Source organism: Zootoca vivipara, chromosome 2, assembly GCF_963506605.1.
Source record: "Zootoca vivipara chromosome 2, rZooViv1.1, whole genome shotgun sequence".
Lineage (NCBI taxonomy): Eukaryota > Metazoa > Chordata > Lepidosauria > Squamata > Lacertidae > Zootoca > Zootoca vivipara.
In genome coordinates this window covers 87,706,214-87,727,179 of record NC_083277.1, presented here as the reverse complement: position 1 = coordinate 87,727,179, position 20,966 = coordinate 87,706,214, and the positions used below count along the sequence as shown (strand labels likewise).

General features: G+C 41.9%; 1 protein-coding gene across 5 annotated transcripts in view; it reads left to right on the top strand.

Annotated features, from left to right (window-relative positions):
• The window catches only part of TBCD (tubulin folding cofactor D), a 131,874-nt gene that overhangs the window by 106,305 nt on the left and 4,603 nt on the right, over positions 1-20,966 (top strand). For all 5 annotated transcript variants that reach the window (XM_035104647.2, XM_035104648.2, XM_060271811.1 and 2 more), the window contains 10 exons: positions 1,697-1,837; positions 5,103-5,186; positions 5,898-6,056; positions 7,278-7,416; positions 12,044-12,165; positions 14,496-14,573; positions 16,540-16,629; positions 18,254-18,341; positions 18,840-18,949; positions 19,636-19,720. In XM_035104647.2, coding sequence (XP_034960538.2) covers positions 1,697-1,837; positions 5,103-5,186; positions 5,898-6,056; positions 7,278-7,416; positions 12,044-12,165; positions 14,496-14,573; positions 16,540-16,629; positions 18,254-18,341; positions 18,840-18,949; positions 19,636-19,720 — 1,096 coding nt within the window. The remainder of the gene's footprint in view (positions 1-1,696; positions 1,838-5,102; positions 5,187-5,897; positions 6,057-7,277; positions 7,417-12,043; positions 12,166-14,495; positions 14,574-16,539; positions 16,630-18,253; positions 18,342-18,839; positions 18,950-19,635; positions 19,721-20,966) is intronic.

The window sequence follows — 20,966 nt, the reverse complement described above, 5'->3', positions numbered from 1 at the left end:
GATGACTGGGGGAGGGTCCCTGTATGGAGTCCCTCTGACACCTTGTTTTTAAGACTCGGTCCTTCTATATCAGATAATAGGAAACCTTGTCTAGTTCCTGGGGCCTTACCCACATGACCTTGAGTTCTTTGCTGGCACAGGAAGGAACAGAAAAGCAGCAAATTTCAGGCCCCAAGGCCTTCTCTGGATCAGGTCCTAGTGTGGGGGATAAAAGGGCTTTCGCCCCTTTCCCCACCTCTGTTGTCCCAGTCTGGATTGGGCCGCTGCACATGTAATTTGTATTGCTCGCAACCAATCCATTGCAACATATGTATACACAAGCCCTCCTTAGATGGCAGCAGGAAGGTTAAGTCATCACAGTAGGGATGGGTCCACTACTTCTGCACCCTCTTCACTGTTCTTGCTGCCCTCTAACTCCTGGGAAATAACCATGTGAAGTAGGGAGCTTCTCCTGTACTTGTGGGGGCTCCCCATGCATTTTAGAAACTTGGACCATAAGGTTTTCAAACAGGTGGTGAGCCTCCCTCAGGCTTCCTGCTGCACAAGGTTGCCTTCCCCGAGTTGACGGATGTAGAGATAGTTGTTCAGGCAGGTGGAGCTAACATGTTCACCCCCACTGCCTCTTCACACCTTACTGGAAATGCCTGAAGGTTACTGTGAAAAGATCACTATGTGTTTCTATGTACGTGTGTTTGATTATGGGTGTGCCTGGCCCTGTCGGTTGCTGGAATGTGGCTCCCTCAAAGCTTTCTGTGTGGCAAGTCGCCATGTGATTTACATGGCCACCACAAAACCTATGTCTCTGATAATCAAACCTAGCCCTGGTATGCCCCGCAGAGGACCCTCAGGTCCACAAATAGTAACAGTTTAAGGGTCCCATGCCCTAAAGAAGCCAGACTTTCCTCCACAAGGGCCAGAGCCTTTTCAGTGATGGCACCGACCTGGTGGAATGCTCTGCCCCACGAGACTAGTGCCCTGCAGGGCTTGATCTCCTTCCGCAGGGCCTGTAAGACAGAGTTATTCCGCCTGGCCTTCAATTTAACCTAAGCTTCCATTCCTTTTCCCCTTCCCCTGGTGATGCTATATTGATGTTGTGTTTTATGCTGTTTTTAAGTTGTTTTTAATAAATGTTTTTATATCTGTTGTTAGCCGCCCTGAGCCCGGTTTTTAAACTGGGAAGGGAGGGGTATAAATATTATTATTATTATTATTATTATTATTATTATTATTATTAGGGCCCCTGCTTCTCAGAGGAGTAACCTCAGCACAGCTCTTCATCTCCCAAGGAATGAGTCACTTCTAAGAGATTTCCCTCTTCCTAAGAGTGACATCTTCCTTCCATAATACCCCAGGTCCATGTTACAGCAGATAATCTGCCACCCTTGGGAGTAAGATGCTGCTTTCATTTCCCCCGAAGAGCTCACCCACCAACTGCCTTCCCTCTCTTGCACTCAGAAGATCAAACTTGTTCCCTGAGAGCCAGGAACTCATCTGTGAGTTGGAAGCTTGTAATGTAGAGCACTTCCAGAAGCCCACAATTTTAGGATAACATCCATAGAAAGTACATTTCTTATCCTATTAATGAACATTGATAATTGATACCTTTCATAAATATGTTTAGCAGTTTTTTTGCTATTAATGCACAAATTTTAATACATGAGTCATATATGTGTGTGTGTGTGTCCTCTTCCTACAGGGTTTGCCGAACAGTAGGTGTGAAAGGGGAAGGATCACCAGCTGAAGTTGTATGCAGGAATAATGTCACGGAGATATACAACACATTGCTGGATGGTCTTAATGATTACACAACGGACAGTCGGGGTGATGTTGGAGTATGGTAAGGCTTTGTTGTTGCTTATTGTCCCATCAAGGCAAAAAGTGGATAGGATTCAGAGAAAGAGCCCAGCAAATATTACAAGGCATTCTGGAATAGGATGCCATTCATCCTACCCAAATGTGAACTAAAAATGTAACCTGTAGAATGAAAATGCTAAAAGTGTGTCAAAGGCTTTTTACTACGTTTCCGACTCATGAATACCATTGATGGGCATTCACTTCCGAAAAATATATTTCATAGAGCAAGAAGGTTACAGACTCTCCCATCCCTTTCACCATTCACTCTCATTTACTGGTACTTTAGTGTTGTTTTAATATTTCCTAGGGCATATCTATATCCCAAGTAACAAGATTGACTGCTTAACTCGCATGCTGGTGACTGGACAGCAGAGGGCGCAGTTGTATCAGCTGTTGGGCTCTCTCATGCTTATTGCTACCTTTTGCAAGCCTTTGTACATATTTTAAAAGCAAATGAGCTGTTGCTATCTCTACTATCTACATTCCCTAGAGTGCTAATTTGACATAAACACAATGGCATAAATCCAGCTCTGCCTTGGGTCCACTGAATCCAATGGATTTAAATGTCATTAATAAACAACCTCCTTTCTGCCAGAAAATTCTCAAAATTCAAGCTATTTTGATAATTTTGTATGAGAATTCCAGTTGGTCGGGGTGCAATGTTCACTCTCCCACTGTTACATTGTGTTGAGCCAGGATTACAAATAAACAAGATAAATCATTATACTTTGGACCCTTTAACTAGTGCTTTCTCTTCATTCCAACCACATAACGTGTAATAAACTCAAGTCATCATCTTTGAGCCCCAAATCTAAGAATAAATACTGTAACGTCATGTCAAGTACCCAGCGCCTAGAAAACACAAGTTATGTAGCTATCTAAAATTCTTCTTGATTTTATTTTAGCGTCAAGAAAATGTATTTGTTTAAAATATTCATCACAAGGTTTCAGTGTGGGATACAAACAAATACTAATCAAAACATAAGGAAATAACATTACAGTCACCATCAGTCTTAAAACTACTAGTCAGCACCTATAAAATTCCCACCCAAACATTGAAGTTAATGTAGTGAGGCTGAACAAGCTGAAGCTTAATCCAGGCAAGACCAAGGTATATGAGTAGGAGAACTGCTGTCTCTGTATATGCAGTTCTAGGTGTTTTTGCACTTCCCTTGAAGAACCACACCAGCAGTTTGGGAATGATCCAGGACTTGTCACCAACTGAGGAAGCTCAGGTGGCAGCTGTGGCTAGGATAAATTCAGCTGGTACACCACACAGGACCCTGTCTAGAGGGGTCACATGTGGCGTACCAGCTTGATAGATACCTTGCCTCAGATATCTATGCATTTGCTGCAGCCAAACCATACTGCTGCAATGCTTTCTGTGTGCTGCTACCACCTGTGAAAGCTGGAAACTGCTGGAAACTACAGCTGGTACAAAATTTGACTTCTTGGATTGTGGCTGAGGCCAGGTTATGGGAACATCACCTATTCTGTACCAGTTGCAGTGGCTGCCCATGTATTTTAAGGCCCAATTGAAAGGGCTGGTAATTACCTTTGACACCCTGAAGAATCTGTGGGGCAGGTTACCCGAAGGATTGCCTGCTCTCCTAACAAGCTACATATACTTTGCAATTGGCATTGGAGGGCTTGCTACATTGCCCACTTGTTAAGACTCTCCGGCTCTTGTAGCAGAGGCTTCTCACCAGTGGCCCCACAATTGTGGAACTCAGTTCCTTCTGAGACTCAGCGGGTCTCATCCCTCTCAATGTTTAAGAGGGCCTTGAAGTCCTGCTGTTTTCTCGATGGCTTCTGGTTAATGCATACTGCAGTTTTATGCTGGCTTTTGGATTTTCACTGTTTTATTGCTGATTGCTTTTGTTGTGCTCTTAAGAGTAAGACATGGAATGATATTATTATACAGTATTGCAATGCTGTTTTGATTTTAAATATTGTTATAAGCTGGTTTGTGGAGATACTTTCACAAAGATCAGTGTGGACATTTCTTCAGTAAATAAACTTGAACCTTGTTGGTTGGTGAGAGGACCAGAAGATGGGAAATCTCTCAATGGTCTTGCCCCTCTTCTTGCAACAAAGATGAGTGGTTTGGCATAAGAACTGGCTGGAAGGGCACTCTTGTGAATCTTGCCTACTTGGTACTGCTCTTTTTTATTTTCTTTAAAGTATATATTTTTATTTTCTTTAAAGTCTACGTAATTCTACGTAAAATTCTACGTAAAAAAGTCAAACAGGTTTGGAAAGAATCGGTCTTGTATATGAAGAAAGCTTTGGTTGGATCTTCTTCTTTTTTTTAAAAAAAAAGATTCGTGGGAAAGCTAACCAACTGTATTTTCCATATGCAAACTTAACATTCCTTTTGACAGTTTGGACATGTCCCAGCGCATAAACTGTCTTCAGGTGTTGGATATGAGTACCTTAATAGTAAGATGTCATACAAAAAGAGGAAGAAGTATTCTTTGATGAAAGGTTGCCAAACGCTATGATGCAGTTTATAATCCCCATCCCCCAGTAGCCTATTTCTCACTTTCTTGTCCACCCACTTTTCAGAGTTCATATGCATTTGCCTTCTTTTCACCTTGGAAAAGTACAAAAATACAAAAGGCAGGCCACTGTGATAAGATACAGGACTAAAGTAGGTTAAGAGCTCTTTAAATACTCATTGGCAGCACAGAGGTAATGCATCTGTAGACCAGGTTTTAGCTTAAATATGTGAACACGTGGAGTGTTCATATGCATGAAAAAGAAGCCAAACTCTCTATTGAGATCAGGAAGGAAATGTTCTGGGCCATCCCAATGTGTCCTAGATGAAAATAAGTTGTTTCTGCTTGCATGAGTTGGGACACCCAATTTTTTGCTGATACCCCCCCTCCACACACACTGCAGCCTTCTGTACCACATCCTACTCTGTTAACACCCAGCTGGGATGCAGTCCCAATTCTGCTCACCCTCCTCAACAGTTGCTGTCTACTAATAAAATTAAGTAAGAATCGCATCATTTGCTTTCCTGCAATTAACTGGACGTATAACTTGGTCCTTAGAATGGTCCTTTGTTATACATCCAGGGCTGTATGTATTCTATATCACAGAGACTGACATGGAAGAAAGCACACTGATATATGAGACTGTGGCGTGAAAGTATATTATTCTGATAATAGAAGCAATGTAGATTTACATAAAGCATGTCCATAAGTTATAAATTTACAATGGCAACTTGCTTATTTTAACAGGGTGAGAGAAGCTGCTATGACCAGTTTAATGGAAATGACCCTTTTGTTAGCACGGACTGAGCCAGAGCTAATCGATGCAAATGTGTATGTATTTTGCAAATATAATCTGTGAATGCCTGCTGTATGGTTAGGTGATGAGCTGTTTCTGTAAAAGGCTCTTTCAGTAATCCCTCCTACCTATGGGATTCAGTTACTTCCATCAATACCTCTAATGAAAGAACTGGAGCACAGCCTATCTTGCATCTGTTGTGAGTACAGGGAATGCAGATTGTAGCTTCTGATTATCCCTTCTTTGTTAAACTGCTTTACATTAATAGCTATTCCCGCTTAAGATAGATATTGTGCCTTTCCTGTGCCAAGAAACACTGTATCTATTTTTTACATAATTATACATTTTGAAAAGTTATAGCTATATATGGGTTATAATAAAAGAATTAAAACCTTAGAAATACTGTGCTAGATACAGTTATAAAGAATAGTCAGCACAGGGAAAGCAGTCAAAACAGCTGTTTTGCCTATCTTGTATATATTTTTTTAAAAAGGCAAGCTGAGTAAATGTGCTTCGTGGGTCTTCAAAGCTAGGAGAGAAATTTGGTCTAACCACCCCTAGTAAATCTCAGGGCAAAGTAAAAGTATGGCTTCTTTACACAGCTGTTCTCACTTCCTTTGCTGAAGGAATCCTTAGCAGGGTCTGAATGGAAAATGTTAATGGGGATGGGGAGTAGTCATATAGGGAGAGGTTTCTCTGGAATATGTCGCTCCAAATGAAGGAGTCTTCTGTGTACTAAACTTTAGCTCCAAGCGGATCATGTGCTGTGTGGCTCAGCAATCAGCTGAAAAAATTGACCGATTTCGAGCCCATGCGGGATCTGTGTTCCTCACACTTCTGTACTTTGACGACCCTCCAATTCCACACATACCCCACCGGGAAGATTTGGAAAAAATATTTCCCAGGTAACTAGTATGTCATTGGTTTATCATAGAATTGCACATTTGCCCATAAACATGAAAGAACTCTTTATTTAGAAATATGTTTAAAGAGAATATTTCATTCTGTCTTGTTAGGAGTAGACTTTTGAGATTCAGAGCGGCTATTTGTGTTTATTAGAGAAGGAAAAGGAAAGGCAACCTAAGTTTTGTTCTGGCCGGATCCATAAATGGGGCTTGGGGAACCTCCCACTGTTGTTGGACTCTCACTCCCATCCTACCTGGCCATTAACCATGTTTGTTAGAACTGAAACAAGTTGGGGTTCAACAACTCTTGGTTCCCCATCCCTGCCGTAAGTTATTAAGTGTGTGGTATTTTCTACCTTTGGTCATTTTGTTAATTCAGTAACCAGTCTTTGCACAGGGTGCAAGTTATCAGCAGTTCCAAAACTAAATTTACTTACTGAATTGTTAAAAATAATGCTTCAGAAGCTGGTGTAAGCAAAGCATACGTTGTGCATATAATTTAATTTGGCATCTCAAGAATTCCTGCATTTTGCAGAGCAATCCTATGGCGCTGATGCAGAAATTCCATGGTAGAGCTACTACTTGCCGGCTTCCTCCCTTGTGGTCAGCAGGAAAGAATTACCTATAGGAGCATCAGGATTGGGGTAGTTGGAGGTTTCTTTTGGGATTCTGTATGCAGAAAGAATGAGGGGACCAGGATATTCTGGATCCTTGCGCCATTCCTGGTAATACACCCAAAATGTTTCACTGCTCTACCCCCATCCCAGCAGGACATCTGCACCTGCCAACCTTTCCCTGGGTGTACCTGTGGCACTAAAAGTGCCATCCCACTGGCTGTGATCTCTCTCTGCCAACAGAATGGGACATAGCTGCATCCTGTGCCGCCACCCCCCAATGTCTTTGACTGACTTTTGGATTGCACTTTCAATTAAATTTTAAAATGTATTAATGTGCAATACAGTTAATGGTAATAGCACATTTTGAAAGCCCCATTTAAAATACGATTATACTGCTGCGTGGCAAAGGGCATTTCTGAGTCTTACTGTCAAAGGATGCCAGCTTTGATTTCTGTGGATAAGTTTTCTACTTTAAAAATGGAAATTTCAGAGCTTAGCAGCAGTTTTGGTGAAACAAACCATTGCTCAAGAGGAAATTATGCTTACGTTACCTGCATTCTATTGCCCTTGCTTCAAAAGGGACCATCTTTTCTGTTGTTGACAGGTCAGAGGCAGTAGCCTTAAACTGGAATGCTCCATCACAAGCCTTTCCCAGAATCACACAGCTTCTGAGTTTGCCATCTTATCAATACCATGTTCTGACAGGACTGACCGTGTCTGTTGGTGGATTGACCGAATCAACAGTAAGTGAATTTTAAGAAAAAGTTTGATCGGTAGGCGGCATCTATTTATGTTAAGAGCCATGTATCAATTCAGGTAGTAGTTCATTTCTGGAAGCAAGTTGCTGGTGTTTGTACTGCTGAAGTCTTTTATTGGGGTATGAAAGTGTGGGAGGCACCCAGCCTAGTGCTGTTTACTGTGGCTGAAGCCTGGTTCATTTTCATCCCTGTTGGGTTTCCATATAGCAATTTTCATCACTTCACTACATACCTCTTTTCCTTTATTCTAAGGTGCTGCAGCACAGCTCTGGTAATCTGAGAAACCTGAGGCCCAAGGAGAGAAGTCCACACTGCAGTTCCTCCCCACACCAACATCACCCTTCTTGAAAACTGAGGTCATGCTGGCATGGAGAGGACTGCCAAAGAAACATCACAAACATAGCCTTTCACTCCCCCATTTTCCTCATTTCCCATATAAATTACAATTAGCACCTTGTTCTTGAGCAGGCTTCCGAAATCCAGAAGAGCACAGTTTGAGCACAAGTTGACAATCTTGCCAGTCTCTCTGGATAATGTCAGACGCCATACAGCCTATTGGTATTCTAACTTTATTTCACTTGCAAATGACTTCAACTGCATTTTGCTTTTAACAATTTCTACTTGTCACTGAAAGGGACGCGAGTGGCGCTGTGGGTTAAACCACAGAGCCTAGGGCCTGCGGATCAGAAGGTCGGCGGTTCAAATCTCCGCAACGGGGTGAGCTCCCGTTGCTCAGTCCCTGCTCCTGCCAACCTAGCAGTTGGAAAGCACATCAAAGTGCAAGTAGATAAATAGGTACCACTACAGCGGGACGGTAAACGGCATTTCCGTGTGCTGCTCTGTTTCGCCAGAAGCAGCTTTGCCATGCTGGCCACATCACCTGGAAGCTGTACGCCAGCTCCCTCGGCCAATAACGCAAGATGAGCGCCGCAACCCCAGAGTCGATCACGACTGGACCTAATGGTCAGGGGTTCCCTTTACCCTACTTGTCACTGCGTTCCTTGTAATTTCCTGCCTCTAGTTGCCTCTGAAAATGAAACTAACTTGGATGATTTTTATTGTCACTACTGACAGTCACAAGTAAATTAAGAATGTGGGGAAGCTTACAGTTCAGCCCTGTAGGTTCCTGTAAAGTAGAGGGCCGTGACACCGTTGCCACCTAATCAGCATGATCCCTAGCTAACAGAACCAGTGGTCGGGGAAGATGGGAATCGTAGTTAGAAACATCTGGAGGGCCGAAGTTTGGGGATGCCTGGCTTAGTGTTTGCTCTGTCCTACTTGCTGTCCTTTCTCTGTACCCCATTTACAAACGAGTGTTGGTCATACTGAAATTCAGCTTAGTCACATAGCTTGCTTTGGCCAGTGAGAACACAATCCCATCTGCCCATCAATGTCCTTGCAGGCTGTTGCAGTAATGTGCTTTGGTTCTGCAAGTCTCCCCACCCAGTACTTACTGTATAGCAGCTTACCAATGAGGCTGAGCTACTAGTGTCTGGGAAGCCTTGTTCTTATTAGCACAGGATTCAGTAAATCATTGCACCTTTCTGATCCTGCCCCTGCAACACTATGTCCTTGTCCACATTCATTTCATGCACAGTTGCACTGCCTTGAGTTATTGCAGTGGTGTAATATCATAACTCAGAATCATGCGAGTGCAATAGTCCTTGAATCTGATTCCGGTCCTTTTCTTTCTACAACAGACCATCAGGCTTCCAGCACTGTTGAGTGTGTTGAACCTTCACATTTGTAGAAGGCTTGAATGTTCAGTTCATGATGTCAAACTCTTGCGGGTTTTCATAATGAGGTGGAGTTTAAATTTAATTTTGCTTTAAATATGAGGTTTTTCCTACCCCAAGTTTCACAGAGAAATAGCCTTGAGTTACTTCAAGAGGTCACACAGAGGTTCTTGCCCCCAATATTTTCATGTTGGGTTTTTAGAATTTGTTACACTTAAGTTTTGAAAAGTGTAAACAGTTTGATTGCTTCCAGCTCTTTTGATTATTGTTGGCTCTGCCTGCTTGTTTAAGAGAACAACCTTCTGTTCTGCTTCAAAAACACTGTTGAATCATTAGCTCTTTGTAGACCTCCCTAGAATATATCTCAGTTTACTTGGGTTGTAGTCCAGTAATTTCCAAACATGAAAGAAGGGCTAGTGTGCCTCTGAAAATGCATTCATTAAATAATTAAAATGCTCCCGTGAGCCCCAAATACCACCTACAAATTGGACTGCTCACTGAATGTCTGAAATATTTTCATTAGCCTCCAGCGGAGCCAGGTAATTCTACCCTGTCTTTGCATCAGTTTGATCAGTCAGTCCTTCCCAGTGCAGATTTGTGAATTGCACATTTATGAATTTATGGAATTCGGCGCAACATGATTTGGTGATTGCCACTAGCTTAGAGGGTTTTGAAAGGAGATTAGACAAATTGAGAATAGGTGTATCGCTTTTAGCTATGAAAAGCTATTTTAAACCTCTTGTGTTCAGAGGCAATATGGGACAACAGCGTGGAACATGTTTACCTTCCTGCCCTGCTTGTGGACTCCCCAGGAGTAGTTGGCTTGCCACTGTTGGAATTAAGATTGTGGACTATGTAGACTTTTGGTTCCAGCATGATTCTTATGTTCTTGAGATGCAGCAGATTTATCTGCCTTTGGGGAGCTGCACCTGGAAAAGTGATTTGCCCAGAAACACAGCAGGTTTGCTGTTGTGAAGTAGGATACTTCTTCTTGCACACTCTTCAGTGTAAACCTTTGGAGTGTAAGAATGAAGTGTGCTTCTTAATTTTAACTCAGGAAACAAATGTGCTTTACTTATCAAATGCCTGGGAAACACTGTTCTAGCTCATGTCTCTCTGATAAGTATATGGAACTACGAAACGAACAAAAGATTTTAAATTCCTTTTAGTTTATACAGCACAATGGCTCTTATTCTTCAGTGAGGGAGCTGCTGTAGCAGAGAAAAATTCACTGTCTCAATATGTTACTCAAGGTTTCCCAAACTTGGGTCTCAAGCTGTTTTTGGACTAGAATCCCCGTCACCCCCGACTACTGGTCCTGCTAATTAGGAATGATGGGAGTTGTAGTTCCAAAACAGCTGGAGACACAAAAGTTTGTATTGGGTCTGTCAGGCCTTGTTGTGCTCTGTCAAAACAATAATTTCCATTCTGCACAATGGATTGCCATTTTTCCCCCTTCAAAATAATTTGTGAGATTAATCCTAACGGCTGCATTTGCATTTTTTCATTAGATACATTTTGATAACTTGATAAAGATCAGTGCATAGAAAAACATGACCTACAAACCATGGGAAATTGAAGAGCAGCAATAATCTCCTGCCTGAAGTTCTCTTTTGCAACTGACATAGTCAACCTTCTCATCTTAGTCATTAGTGATCAAACCAAAGGTGAAAGCTGCAGGAAACTATGTAGCATAGGAGGCAGCGCAAAGTGTTGTCACATAGGGTACGAAAGCGGGCTCATAGGTAGTATCTGGTATACGTGACAGCATAATCAAGTGGCTGATAAAAGGAGGAGAGGGGGAAAATATCGTGAGTTCTTGTGGGTCAATGTACTATTTTCCCAATTGTGAAATTAGGTCAATGCATTACAAGGTGAGCTTTTCAGGTAAAAGAGTACAGAGACAGAGGCTCAGTATGATCCTTTCAGTGGAGAAAAGATCCTAAATTGGAGCTTAAGTCACACTTAACTCCCATTGATTTTAATCTGTTCTAAGTTAGTATTGTATGAATTTCCATGTTGATTTTAATGGGACGAAAGTAGGGCTTAACTTGCTCTGGATCCAGTCCAGCATGACCAAATGCTAATGACAGGATTCAATATTTTTGCCACTTCAGGGTAGTCAATATGTCAACATCTGAAATAATCCAGAAATAATGCTCTCATTTATTGGCCATAATGGGCTGTAATGCACTACTCACCGGTCCCCTGCACTGGAAAAGAAATATGACTTGCTGAGTAGGCCTTTATCTTACTGTTTGGAAAAATCACTGGTGGTGAGGCATTGTTTTCTTGTGATATTAAAAGAACTTTAAGGACTCACAAAACATGCTGAATTTATTAGAAGTGCAGTAGTTCCTGTGAATCTTCCTGCAGTCTGGACCTTAAGGCTTAGTCACAGAGGGTGGATGAAGGTAACGTCCTAAACATAGGCAGGATCCCCCAGTAGCCATAAAATGTAGCAGTCTGTGGAAAGAGGTCCTTGTTTTCTCCCTTCTGTCCAAGTCTGTTTAGCAGTTATAAACACTGTGCACATGTAGAAGGGACTGTGTTAAAGGTACACATATTTCCTGGATAAAATGCAAAATGTGCCATGCCACTGGCTGCATTTCTTGCTCATTTAGCTGTACGTTTAAACACCCAGTTACATTTCCTATTTAACTGAAATGGCACAATGTTACCAGGTTGTTATGGGATAAAGGATGCTGAAGTGCGTTTTTCCTGTTGTTCATGTAGTGTAGAATTCCTATCGACTTGAAAACCTTTAAAAATCAATTTTCTCTCCCCCCCCCAAAAAAAAACCTCCCTCGGAGATATAGTGAAGGCTGAAGTTAATCTTTTCATTCTTGTTTATTGGAAGTGTTTTTCGCTTGCAGGTAAGGTGCTCATCACAGAGCCTGTTCAGCTATCTGAAGGGAATTCAGAGCAATATGGATGCAATGAACAGCTTTTGTGATACGCTGCTCAAGGTCTTTGAGGACAATCTGCTGAATGACAGGTAACCTGTATCTTTCTATAGGGGCTTGTTGGGCACATTCCTGTGTTTCCAGATTAATTACTAAAAAAATGTCACTATAGTTTTCCATCTACTCTTTGTGACTTGGAATCTATGGTTATGAAAAAGCCTAATGCCAGAAGTGCAAGTCAGTGGGCCATTTTTTTTTTTTTTTTTGCTGATTTGCCTGGCATAAGAGATAGGAAGGCACAATAACTTGGCTAACCAAATTGCATTTGGAGGATATTTTTTCTGAACGGAGCACAGGCTACATACCGGTAACTATATGGCAGGAATGGGGAACTTGATCTGGCCTGAGGATCCAGAACTCCCTGTCTTGTCACCTGACACAGGATATGACATCAGTTGATTCAGTGTTCAAGCTATGGGAGCAGTCACAGGCTAATCTCCAAACTTGGCACTGTATTCTCACAGCACTGAGAACAAAGAAAAGCCCCTGTCTGCCTCTTAATTATCAAGGAGCAAATGGAGGCTCATCTCTGAACTTGGTGCTATGGTCCCACAAAGCACTCTAGAAGAGAAATGTGCACCTCACTATGTGACACGCTCTCTCTCATGAACTTCGTGTCCCAGAAGAACTCGTTTGTTCCTTCTGGCATTTATTTCCTGTGCACAGGCAAGAGGACCCAATGGAGTGGTAGCCAGTTAGCAGCATGTTGGAGGAAGAAACAGTAGAGTTATCGGAACGTGGGATGCAGGCTCTAGAACATAGGTGAGGAAATGAATTGTAGGCCTCTAATCATCCAAGAATATAGGGCATGAGATCCCAAGGAGAGGGAGCAGTGTCACCGTGTACAATTAATAATGGATACAGTGGTACCTTGATTTACGAACTTAATTCGTTCTGGAAGTCTGTTCTTAAACCAAAGCGTTCTTAAACTAAGGCATGCTTTCCCATAGCAGAGGGGAACTCAGTTTACAAATGGAACACACTCAACAGGAAGCGAAACATGTTCTTATTCCAAGGCAAAGTTCACAAACCAAAACACCTACTTCCAGATCTGCAGCGTTCTTAATCCAAGTTGTTCATAAACTAAGCTGTTCTTAAACCAAAGTACCACTGTACATGCAACCTTACAACCATGTCTGGTTCTAAATAATAATAATAATATAGTAATAATTTATGATTTATACCCCACCCATCTGGCTGAGTCTCCCCAGCCACTCTGGGCGGCTCCCAATTGAATATTAAAATGCAAATGAGGCAGTCAGAAGAATAGTAAGTTTAAACAGAGGGGACTAAAAGAAGCTGAAAGATACTAATAATTTCTCCCGATAGAGGTGGGGACCCTCCTGGTGTTTATGAACTCCAATTCCCAGCAGCGTGGCCAGTGGCCAGGGATGGTGGGAGTTGTAGTCCAGCAACATCTGGAGGGGCCACAGGTTACCCACTCCTGCTCTAAATTTTTGAAACAAATGAGGGATAAGGGTGTGTATGTTAATGCTTGAACACTGCCAGTAAAACTATTTCCTCATCACATTCTGAGAAGGGTATGTAGGCCAACAGCCAGAAAATGACTGTGTGCAGGCACACGCCCCACTCCTTAATGGGAATATTCAGATGTGTGTCTGAATGTATAAATTACAGAAAGGAATCCAGGAGCTTTGCCAAACTGTTGCAGACTCTTATCTGACCATTCCCTGGGGCTAAAATGGTTGAAGTTTGAACTTCTGCCCTTTGTTTTTCCCATTTCAAATTTTGTTTAGGAAACAAACTAAGTATTGTGTTAGATACTGGAGAGCCACTGCGTCACAAGTTTTCACACTCCTGCACTGTTTGTGGGCAGAACTGGACAGTATCCTTGCAAATGTGTGGTGCTCACGCTTGCCAAGATAGCAGGAATGGGATGGTGAGGGCACTTGCAGGGAGGTTTTTACAGGAGGGAAGGTGCACACAGTCCCATCTCCCCATCCCTTTCATTGCATGTTGATTCCTTGCAAATGATTTCTATCTTCTGGGCAGACCTGGTTTCAGATCCTGGCTTAGGGAGAAAAATAAAAAATCCGTCAGGTTGGTAAATAGGGAGAAAGTATTCCTTTGATTCTCACCCCAACACAAAGACCATCTAGTAAGAAGGGTCATACGGGCACTGCAAACATGTGTGACTGTATTGCCACCTGACTACTGCTTTATGATCTCACAAAGTGTGCAGTTAGCTCTCAGTCATGCTCTCAAACTAGTTTTGGCTATCAGAAAAGACAGAAGTGTATGAATTTTGGCAAAAGTTTCCCTTTTTAATCTGAACTGTGAAAGTCCCATTGCAAGTGGTGTCAAACATGTTGCTCTGTCTTCTGTGTGTTTTCCTCATTAGGATATCTGTACCGTTGCTGAAGATGCTGGACCAGATATTGGCCAATGGCTGCTTTGATATTTTTCTAACTGAAGAGAAGTAAGTACTAATGAGCAGAGTATAAAGCCTCTCTTTCCCTGCCTCTCCTCCCATTGCTGCTGTGCTGCAGGAAAACAAGCCATAGTATGGCTGGATGTGTCATCTGAACCCAGGGTCATGATTGGTTTCTGTCCAATCTATGAGCAGAAACCAAGGTTTGTTTCTTGCTTACTGTGTGTGGTTTGTTTCTTCCAAACAAACTAGCCTGTGTTCAGACAACACAGCAAGACAGACTATGGCATGTTCCCCTGCAACAAAGCTCGAGTGGGGAGAACCAAAGGGCCTGCAGCTCATTCACATTGAACCAGTTTGTTTTAAATGTGGTTTCATGTGATGTGCAAACCAGGTCATAAGCAGTACTAAGAGCTGAGTTGTAAATCCTGTTTACAAACTAAACAGAAATAATGATCATCATCCGCAATGTCAGTCTCTTTGTAGAAATAATACTAATGAACCACTGAACAGTATCTTAGTAAAACTGCCTCAAGTGTGTGTGTGTGTGTACACACACACACACACACACACACACACACTTGATCGTAACAAAATCTCAAAGTAGATACTTGAGTCATGTTGTTCTCTTGTCCTATGAGACACCAAATGAAAGGGCAGGAGAAACTATTCTTTCCAGTTTTAGTAGCATATCATATACATGAGTGTCAGTTGCTGTTTTCTTTGTATATTATACTTGCATGACCATTTGCTGAAGGTGCAGTAATGTGCCATCCGATGGGGTGTGTCGCTACAGGTTTTAAGCAGCAAGTCAGTGGCGCTTTGACTTCATCCACAGATGGGTGCTTTCCTTAACAACAGTAATTTCATACCTGTGCAGGCTCTCAGCTGGGGTGCACTCTGTGCTCTTGGTTTAAGGACCACCCTGAGCGATGTCGTGATTGATCTGGTAAAAATGCTGCTCACCTTTTTTTTAAAAAAAAAAAAGCTCCATTTTCAGGAACACGTGTGCCCAATTTGCATAACACAGAACCTTTTAGACAGATCCCTTTTCCCTATTCACTGATCCTGTTTCTGCTGGAGTGCTGCCCATACAGGAGAAGGAATTTTCTCAATTTCCTTTGGAGAAGCTGTGCTATTTGAGATCACCCATAGGTTAGAGTTAGTTATTACAAATGTGGAATTGGCAGATGACAGAAAGCAAAGCAGGTCTATTTCAGATGCAGAATCCTACACATTAGACTACATGCACTAAATTTTTTCCAGATGCTCAGCTGTAATTGGCCTCTTTGCTGAATGCCTGTATTGTCATTTCCTTTGGAAATCACACCTCATTCCCTATATTGCCATTGTCCTGTGCTGAAAAGCAGCAAGCACTCCTGTTAACTGAATTAATCTCCAATAAATTCCATCCTGTCTATGCACAGCCTTGCATAATTGCTAACAAAGTTAACCTGGCTTGCAGCAATGAATGCAGAATCCATTCTGCACCCTACCTTGCAGCAATATTATAGAGATAAAATGTGTTTCCTTACGGGTAATTTACATATGTGCAACTTTGTGCAGCCTTGAAATGGAGATTCTGGATAAGATTTCACTAAACATGGACACTAAGAAACACTTAATCTTATTGAACCAGCTTTATTGGGGTGTGTGTGTGTGTATGTGTTTGTGGTCTAAACTCATTTAAAAGCTACATGAAATCTTTTCCCATGCAGACTTAAAACGTAACACACACACACACACACACACACACACACACACACACACACACACATATATATATATATATATATATATATATATATATATATATATATATTCCAAGCTTTAGGCATAGAAAATAGTGTTTTATATCACACTAACCAGCATGTGATTACTAGGCCAAGATATTAGCACCCCAAACTGAAGTCCACTGTGCCAGCTTAGTGGTTGCTTATGTAACGTCCAACACAGTTTGCAACACTCAGGAGAACTGGTCCCCTCTGAAATAACGTTTACTTAAAATTTTCAGCCACCCATTTCCTATGAAGTTACTCACACTCTGTAAAGAAGAGAGCAGAAGATCTAAAGATATCCAGAAACTTCGCTCCAGCATTGCAGTGTAAGTTGGAACAAAATTGTAATAAAGCAGAGGGATAACTCTAGGGAACTATTAAAATAACCTAGTGCATTGAGGAAGGAATTGTCATTGCATTTGTGTAGTGGCTTTTGGGGGGGGGGCACATGAAAATGTAACAAAAGCTCACCTCCCCTTGTAAAGCAATCTTGTGATTTCACTCTGTTCTGGTTTTTTTTTTTAAAAAAAGTGTCAATGCATTGTTATCATACTGAATTTAGCAGCGCCTTTTATGAGTACTGATTCTAAAGCAAATACTGCTAACTAAAACATTCCTAGTCTGTTGATGTATGGCCTCAACCATAGGGCAGTTTGGATTGTTATACTCTACAGCAGTGGTTTTCAACCAGTGGGCCGTGGCGCCCTGGGGTGCTTTGCATGATAGTCAGGGGCAACACTGGCCCCTGTCCATCTTTCCTTCCCTCCCTCCCATGATGCCCTTTTGTGTCACTGCCTCCCAAAAGCTTGCACAGTTGTTTATTGCAGCAGCCCTGGCTACAAGCTCCCCAGCGAATGGTGCCTCTGGAGCTGGCCACGGTGTGCTTCTTAGGCCCCTGTGGGGCAGTGTGAGGAGGCCTCTCTCTTTGGGGCAGGGCAGAAACCAGGGTTGGCAGCTGTGGCTGCCCGGAGGACTCCCAAGGAGAGGAGAGGGGAGAGGAGAGGAGGCTGAGGGAACACTCCACAAGGGAGGGTATTTGAAAAGGGGTGAGAGGCTGCCAGCTCTGCAGGCAAGGGGTGACATAACTGGGCTCCTGAGCCCCACTGCGGTGCCGCAGAAAGAATGCAGTTGGTCAAACAAGCCATGTACTCAAAAAGGGTGAAAACCTCTCATCTACAGATACTCCCCCACCAGCTAAAAAGGCTAGCTACTGAAATAACCAACATTCTGAGGTCTTTGTGGGACTTGATGGGGATTTCTAGGACCTTGTTGGTAATGGTTCACTTGTTTTAGTAAGGTGCTTCTCTCAAGTTCACTTCTTTCATGTAGCAGACCTGCTGCCATAGAAGTTGATTGATTGATTCAACTGAAGAACTAGACAACGCTTGCTCTGGTTTTTTTTTTTAAATAAACATAAAATCAATCTTTCTAAGTGTGTGTCATGGAAACTTTTAAAGTTTCTTTTAAAATACAAGACTTCTTGTTTTTGCAGTTCTAATAAGCTTTCAGATGCATGATGAGAGATAGACATGGCAGATTTGTTAAGTTTTGTTTGCTACATTCTCTGGGTTCAGTGTCTGTCCGTTCACCTGTTCTTTGTAAGGATATATAGGCTGAAAATCAGCAGTACTTCTCTTGTGAAACTTCACAGTTTAGCAAATGCTTATCTCTTGTTTTATGCAAGAGAACTTCTTTTTGTAGTGTCAGGTGAGTATATAATACCGGCACCTTTAGTTTTTAGAACCTTATGTCTGGCACATCTCGCTCCGAGAATGGATTCCAAACTCAATTTCCCCCCATGCATATATTTCTGCAGAGTTTGTTGTGACACTAACAGCAGAGTGCTTCTCTACATTGAACATCCTTTCTGGTCTCAATAATACAATTCCTCCTCTGTGATAATATGAAAAAAGCCACTGATGAAATAACATTACTTATTTTTTTATAAAGGTTTTGTGGTCTGATCCAGTTTCCAGGCAGCATGAGAGAGAAAGTTCTGTTTCAGCTCCTCCTCCTCCTTTGCCATCCATTTCCTGTTGTAAGTATTGGAGATGTTGGTTAGGAACTTGGAGGTGTTGATCTTTTATTGCTTGTGTGGATGTCACTAAATGTAATAGTTGGGCAACTTCACGACTATTTGCATTTCTTCTTCCATAATGTATTTGTAAATCACTACCGTCTTCCTTGAATAGTGCTCTCAGTTTAGCAGTTGGGCTCACCTCAGTCCTGTTATTCAATGCACAGCAAACAACCCAGCTGTAAAGTCCACTCTTAGACATATCTGGCTATAGAACCAGTATCCTGTTTTCTGGACCTAAATAGCTGAAAGGTAGTGTGACTGTGTATCTTCTAATTTACTACGCTGGTTGACTCTGGAGTGCATGTGTATAGAGCAAGCAGTACATACAGATATGAGTGTTAACAGTACCCTAGTGCTTTAGAACCTGTGATTTTATGGACATGATACAAGGGTGTTCTTATCCAAACATTTAATCTCTTTAGAGTAATTGAAAGCTATTCCTTTTTCTGCCTCCAGATAAGAAAGACAACAGCCAGTAATGTGTATGAAATGCTCATAACCTACAGTGATATTGCTGAACCGGATATTATAGAGGAGGTCATGACAATTCTAAGTGACACTAACTGGTGAGTTGATGCAACCACACCTACAACCTTATGCTGACTGCCAACCCTCCATGTTGGCGTGCAGACACAACCAGACAAATGTGTGTTACAGTGATGACCGGGGAGGTTTGATGCCAGTTTCGATTCACATGAATCTGGAATACAAACTTCATTTGATACAAGGAGTGATCTTGAACTGCATTTGCTTGTGTTATAGATTTATACAGCTAATTTTGAGCTAATTGACTACCAAGGTAGCTTATACAATTATACAATACAATACTATTAACCCCTCTCCTTCAGTGGCTGGCTGCTGTTCTTAAGGGCTTCTAGTGAGATCAGAGCAATTAGTTTCAGGCACACTTTCTGAAGTGGGGCTGTCACTCATGAGTGGGGCTTTTCCACAGCTCCTGGCTTCGTGTATGTGGTGTGCAGTGAAGAGATATACTTGGGGAATGTGGCATTAAAACCTCCCTACTCTTTAGTTACTGCCCTTATGGAGCCTCCAGTGAGCTCAGAGCAGACAGCTTATTAACTAGCAAATTTATACTGCATTTATGTTTGCTTAGCTTGTGGACTACTTAATTCATCATAAGTTTACTTATCCCATCTTGGAATGGGTTAAAGTTTGCTAACTTAAGTACTTTTGACGTGATAGACTTTGAATCTGTCTGTATAACTTGGTGCTATTTTTCCTCTCCAAACAGGGATGCAGAATTGCCATTTCTGAGGAAGCAGCGCAACTATCTCTGTGACTTAATGAAAGTGCCCAAACCACAACTAGCAGCTAAGGTAAAGTTTTTAAAGGATCCATTTAACGGACCGTGAATATTTTTGGGGGTTCTTCCAGGAAAGACTTGTGACCTGCACATTTAGCAAAGCCCACAATTTCAGGGCAGGATATTCAGAGTTTTGCTTCAAGCCTAGCCCTCTTTAATATGTGGATGTGTGGAACTGCCAAAAAGCAAGTGCTTTATAGCTCCCTTCTATTCTCTTGAAAACATTCCAGACTTCTGGTGCTTAGCTACTTGAGCATGAATTAATACAGTGCAGCTGGCTCCAAAAGCGTGCTTAAAGGAAAGGAGTGATTGGAATTTCCACAAGAAAATATGGACATCATAGCATCTGTCTCTTAGATCCCAACTTTAGTTCAAGAGAGGAGGCCAGGTGATTATTTGTTCCAAAATAATTGCAGAAACACAAGTGAGATTTTAATAAGTCAAAACATGGATATGTACAACCCAGGTACTCGTAGCAGAACTCATGGCTCCTTCATGCCCACCCCCACTCCCCCGTCCTGCTACTGGGCTACGCAAAACTAAGCCATGCGAGCTTGACTTAATGTTGTATGAACTGGGCCATTAAAAACTTCTTTATTTAAATTTTCCATGAACGTGTGTGTGTACACATACATACTTGCAGCCAAAAGAAAACAGCAGAAAAAGAACAATCAATGACCATCATTCATTTGACAACCATTTATATATTTGAGTTGTTTGACAGCAGTGGTGGACTCTCCTTCCCTGGAGGTGTTTGAATAGAGGTTGGATGGCTATCTGTCAATGATTCCTGCTCTGCAGGGTGGCCCTTGGGGTCCCTTCCAACTCTACAATTTTATGATAACCGTGACAGAGAAAACAATATGCTGTTGCCACATTATTCTCTGTTGTTTCTTTTAGTACCAAATCTCAGCGATGCTAATTTGAGGTTTTAAACTAACATAGGGAAATATCGACATTCCATAAAGTGGTATCCCATTCAGAGTTCCTTCTCACACTTGAGATTTGTAAAGTGCAACCTGTGTGTTTGCCCACATGCTCTTCGCAAAGTAGTTTTGAGTACTGGTTGAATATAGATGCAGCTGTTTACATTAATGTAAGGTATGTAACCTGTCCCCAATATGCACTTAATTGCAGGTTTCTTTGTGCTGAGGTTTATACTGCTTTCAGGAAGAAATAATGTCCAGGCAATTACAGTGACATCTGTTATATGGCAAATGGGACAGAAATGTCCTGCAACATGCAACAGGAATACAACA